This window comes from Populus euphratica, unplaced genomic scaffold, assembly GCF_000495115.2.
Source record: "Populus euphratica unplaced genomic scaffold, PopEup_1.0 scaffold528.1, whole genome shotgun sequence".
Taxonomy (NCBI): domain Eukaryota; kingdom Viridiplantae; phylum Streptophyta; class Magnoliopsida; order Malpighiales; family Salicaceae; genus Populus; species Populus euphratica.
Genome location: NW_011500078.1, coordinates 311,598 through 317,062, shown reverse-complemented (window position 1 = coordinate 317,062; position 5,465 = coordinate 311,598). Strand labels below are relative to the sequence as shown.

Genomic DNA, 5,465 nt, shown 5'->3' with positions numbered 1-5,465 from the left:
CACCCAACCTCCCTCGATACTCGATAGAATTAATCTCAAAATTGATCGAAGAAACCTTGAAATTTGCTCTCTCACACTCTGTCGCTCTCACCCATGGCTTACGTCGAACGAGGTTAGGCACTCTCTTTCTCCTCTCTACGTTTTCTTCATCATTTTTAATCTCTCAAATGCTAGGGTTTGATTTATGTGAATTTTATCCAGCCCTTTTCTCTATTGCGAATCTATCTATATGGTTTGTGATTTTTTGTTCCATGCATTCAATTTAGGAATTAGGGTTTTCGTGTGAGTTGATTTTTTAAGTCAACGCGTAGATTGACTGGCTGAAGAACTAATTGTGCCTAGGATGATTTCATGCATAAAAAAATGAACATAAATTATGCTTCGAGTTTCTGTAATTAGATTATCTGTTATGTTGATGTTAATGACGCAGGAGCTTGATCACTGTTAGTTAGAAGATCATGCTATAATCTGATTTTTTGATCTTATAATCGTACAACTTATGGTTCTTCAAGAGGATCACAAACCATTTTAAGGTGGAAGGGAGTGCATGTTTCGATGAAATTGATTGGACATTAAATTTACCCGTTAGTGTTTGCTCTTGCACATGCAACCTGTGTGCTGACATTATTAATTCTCGGTCACTACACATTTAGATAATTAATTCTTCTGGGGACTGTTTCTAATTTTCTCTTATGCTGAAAACTTTATACAATCAACATTTTCCTGCCTTTCCGTTATTAGTTTTGATGTCGGTGCTCTTCTTTTACAGCATATTGTCTTGTGTGAAAGTTGATGATGTCCTGTGTTTTTTCTTAATCCAGTCCTGATGTCTCTTTTATGGTGTTGTTTGGCTTAAATATTATGTGGTACTTTATCATTTGTGAAAATTGGGTGATGAAATTAATTGCTTGTAAAATGCTCTATAACCCTGTGGCTTGTAATGCAATTGGGTGGCAACATTGAATGAAATAGTGATAACAAGCTAAAACTGTGGCTGCCTAACTGCATGGTTGATCGGGGCAACATGTACATTTCTTTTCTTGGTGTGAATTTTAAAGGGGAAACAAACATGATGAGGATTGAAAATCGAATGGGAGCTTTTCCTTATCTTTGATTATTATTGTCATGAATGATTAACAACAATATGTTTGCGTCCTTGTTGTTGTTGTTGTTGTTGTTGTTGTCAGGTGTTGTGAAATCCCAGCGATCAATATGGCGACTAAGAACAATCACTGACTTCTTCTGGGCTATTGTGAATTTCATAGGCGTGTTCTTTTCTACCATGTTCTCGGTAATATAATGATTTTAGCTTGATGCTTTGTCATAATATGCCTGTTTTGGGGCTTGTCTTCTAGCTCTAAAGAGTGATCTTCTTTATTGCTTCCATGTCTTAGATGGAAAAGACAGATGCGTTCAGAAAAGGATCTGGTTCTAGCAAGAAATGGGATGGTGGCCCAGGAGGTCCTGGGAGCGGACCATATGGTGGCGGCCCACGTGGCCCACCCCGGGGGCTGGACAACGTTAGAGGGATTGACCATAGTAAGTTTTATTTTAATGATTTTTGGATATTTAAGAGTTTGCTCTTCAACTTTTTGTTAAACACAATTTTGATATGCTTTGCTTCCAGGTTCCTTGCCTGCCTGTGGCTCATGCTGTGGCTAATGTGTTGAGGTATCTCTAACTCATTTGCAGTTGGAAATGAAACGTGATTTGTGTCAAAAGAAATTCTAAGATCTTTGCCTTGTTCATAGTTCTTAAATGTTATCGTTCTTGCTGCATAAGCGTTATGTAAGCAATTTGTAACAAGCTGATAAGATATTTCAGAGTTTCTAAATATGAAGCAATAATTGTGTGCTTTGGAGGCTATCATCCTTCAGCACGATTACTTGCCATTTTGTGTAGATGGTGGTTTCCGTTGTCAACCAAACCAAATCTTCTTCTAGGGGATTGGTCAATTGTCATGAATGGTTTGCCCCCTACGGTTCATCATTCGTGCATCGAGCTATGCAACAACTGCCTGGAGCAAAACCAAATGAATGCCAGACCCTGTCGCCCTGCTTTAGACACGGCACGAGAATGCCAAATTGTCGTGCAACAGTGCACAAATGTTTGACTCCCACTTGGCGACGCCTAGTTCTTGCAATATCGGCAAGTCTATACAGCCAACAAGGAAGGGACAATAGCTGAAAGTGCTTGGTAAAATCGGGACTGGGTGGTTTTCAATTTGAGTTTTCACATACAGATTAGCATTTATTTAAGGCGACTTTTCATATACATAAAGGCAATCAATTCAGAACTACGGGAGAAGACAAATCTAACTATGCCCTGGAAATGCATTTTAATTTACGAGGTTTGGCCTAACATGTCCTCGTTACGTATTCGTTCCACCATTTTAGTTGCTCAGAATTCATGCAACTCGCCTGGAGGTTAATTTTCATGTCCAGAAATTCTGTCGTGTCTTTTCAAAGCTCTACGAATATATCTGCCTTAGATCCTTTATGGATCCGCTTTTCATTTTGCTTCACAATAACGCTTGTTCGAATTTGATGTTACTTGACTTCGTGATGTTCATACTTGGCCAAAACAAAAACTGATTTTTACATGCAGAAGCTAGCAAGAAAATACCTTAACTACTAAAAAAGGAAAAGCTATAGCCTCCTTGATCCCCACCTGTGCAATTTATGTTTTCCTGTCGCATAATTGTTGTAATTTTAGAGTGTTTTTTAAGAAAAAAAGATATTTTTTTATTGAAATCCATTTCTAAGTTCTGACTAGCATTTTAAAAATTTATGGTGTATTAATTGTTGTTTCTAATTTAAAACTAACAAAAGTACTTAAATTATCTGAAAAGATCACCAGATTATAACGAATGTAGCGCATCCATAATCGAAAGGGATTAAAAAATGAGCAAGCGACCTCCCATTATAAAGTCCAACTATTGGAATGGGAATTCTTTTTTTTTTTAAAAAATCGTGTCCGCAAAGATAATCGTTTAATTTTTGTCTTGAATTGCAAGAATTTTAATTTAACCAACGGTTGTCTCAATGTGTTCAAAATTTTCGTGCTAGTTTTCTCTGGTCTTGAGAAGTTTTTGCTTTGGCATATTGACATGACGACATCTTTCTCTGTATCACGCGCAGATTTTAAGTAAAATCTTAGGATTATATTCATGATCTACAGCGCTTTTTGCTTGAATGTAAGGAGGAGGGAGTGATGTATACATGTGATATGGTATGTAATGAAATTTCTGTACATGGCAATGTTAGTTTGTTACGGTATATGTTTTCGTTGCGCGGAAGCCAACGAGGAACAAGGGAAGCATCTGCACGGAGTAGTAGAATTGAGACTGTTTTTCCTATAATGTAATTGTTGTGGTTAAAAAAAAATTTAAAAGTATTTTTTTTTTATAGTTTATGTATATATTTCGTGTATTTGGTTAGAAGTATGGTTTGATTTTATTGTGGTAAAAATATATTTAATTAAAACTGTGGTTGCGATTGATGTTATACATAAATTGACTAGAAAGGATATAAATGAAATAATTCTTTGTATTAAGAGGAAATAAAACATGTAGTCCAAATAAATACCAGCAAAAAATTAAAATTGTTATTTGTTATTAAAAAATAAACATTATTACCTCATCAAACTATTTGCAATGCTATCACGAATATAATTCATTCGCGACGCTCTCTAGTGCCAACATGGTTGTGATTGTGAAACTACATCGAGAAAAGTATCAGGAGAAACAAAATCAGGATGACTATCAAATTTGTTAAATGCAACATCTTGGTCCGACTTCCGCCAAATATAGTTATGCAGCGCCATTGATGTGACAACAATTTTAAACTATGATTTGTAACGAAACTCAGGCATGTTTTGTAAAATTCACCACCTTTTCTTTCAAATTCCAAATGTATGTTCGATTACACATTATAATGATGAATGGACTCGGTTGAATAGTTCCTCCTGACTTTGCGATTGTTCTCGTTGATGAAATTCTAAAAGATGATATCTCTCCCCTCTATATGGACCCAAGTGACCGTACTTATTTAGATATCCCGAATCAATGAGATAATACTTCCCTGCATAAAATTAATTATTGTTTCACTCTTATTTCCTATTTCATATAAAAAAAAATTAAGAACAACTGAACAGCACCTTTATTTTTTTCGAGTGAATACCTTCTGATGGCCTCAGAAATTGTATATTTGTATTTCCAATTGTCTTATGAAATATTCTTGTATCGTGTGCACTACCTTCCCATCCAGTCCAAACAAATGTAAATTGCATGTCAAAGCTACATGTTGCCATTATATTTTGTGTTGGAACACCTTTTCTACCAATAAATGAGATTTGATTTTCTTGTGATGCATATGCAAGTACAAGTATTCCATCGATCGCTCCAATATAATTTTATAAAAACAAAAAAATTATTGCCGAATCATTTTAATTATACTTAAATATTTGATTGTAACTTTTTGAAATATTTAACAATTTATAAAATGTATTTTTTACCTTGAAATTAGGCATATATCTTGGATTCATTGCATTTTTCAAAGGTGTCGTTGTGAATTCTAAATCTACTGGTTTGATTAAATTAGCAGCTAGAAAGCACATAGAATGAAGAACTTTGTTGAAATTTCTGGAAATGGTTTCATCTAAATGTTTAAATCAATTCTGAACTTCTCTGTTCGAAGCGTTTAGAGCTAAAATGTAAAGAAATATGTCTACCTTCTCAATAACACTCATCTTTCTAAACTGTTTCATCCCCTATATCGTTTCCAACTCAACAAACAAACTCTTCAATGTGTCTGCATCTATCCGAAACATGTTCACACAATGTATCCAATGCCCATTTAAAATTTCATTCAACCATCGCATTCCTATATTGTATGAAACCATAGATGGTTCTTGATAAATATATATATTATAACACAAAGCCAGTGCTCCAGCAGTGCATATTATTAATTTAATGCGATCACACTTTTTATGCCAAAATAAATCGCCAACATCATCATCATCCTATTGATTTTGGTCGTCGTCATCCTTCTCATATATATTGTTCCCATAACAAGCACCAACACTACCTCCAAAACCACTTCCAGAACAATATTACCAACAAACCCATCAAACACATACCGAACAATATTATTCATAACATTTTCATACTGGTCATCAAATAGCGCATTAATTCAATTCGCATCCATATCTATAAACATAGCATAATATCAATTTTGAACTTGCACAGTACTGGTAAAAAGACATTGTTCATGGAAGAATTCATTTCAAATATTTTTAACTTTAATGGTGACCTGAACTTAACCCAAGACAATTATGTTAGAGCAATCCTTAATTATCAAGCATATTTTACTTATAAGTAATTAATTCAATATTTTATAACACAACTATAATTTCAATTTTCAACCTGTAAAGTACCGGTAAAAAGATATTGTCCATGGAAGAAT

The 5,465-nt window shown here is 34.5% G+C and overlaps 1 protein-coding gene across 1 annotated transcript; it reads left to right on the top strand.

Moving 5' to 3' along the window:
* On the top strand, nucleotides 1-1,885 carry LOC105108714 (selenoprotein K-like). Its single transcript, XM_011003137.1, has 4 exons — nucleotides 1-112; nucleotides 1,188-1,291; nucleotides 1,395-1,539; nucleotides 1,628-1,885. Exons 1-4 carry the CDS (start codon nucleotides 94-96, stop codon nucleotides 1,660-1,662), a joined length of 303 nt encoding a protein of 100 aa, XP_011001439.1. The 5' UTR covers nucleotides 1-93; the 3' UTR covers nucleotides 1,663-1,885.
* Nucleotides 1,886-5,465: the final 3,580 nt, after the last annotated feature.

What these genes read in the sequence shown, in the direction of transcription:
- LOC105108714 (XM_011003137.1), top strand. An exon ending in TCTTTTCTACCATGTTCTCG is followed by an intron (nt 1,292 to 1,394) that starts GTAATATAATGA and finishes TCCATGTCTTAG; the next exon opens with ATGGAAAAGACAGATGCGTT. An exon ending in CGTTAGAGGGATTGACCATA is followed by an intron (nt 1,540 to 1,627) that starts GTAAGTTTTATT and finishes CTTTGCTTCCAG; the next exon opens with GTTCCTTGCCTGCCTGTGGC.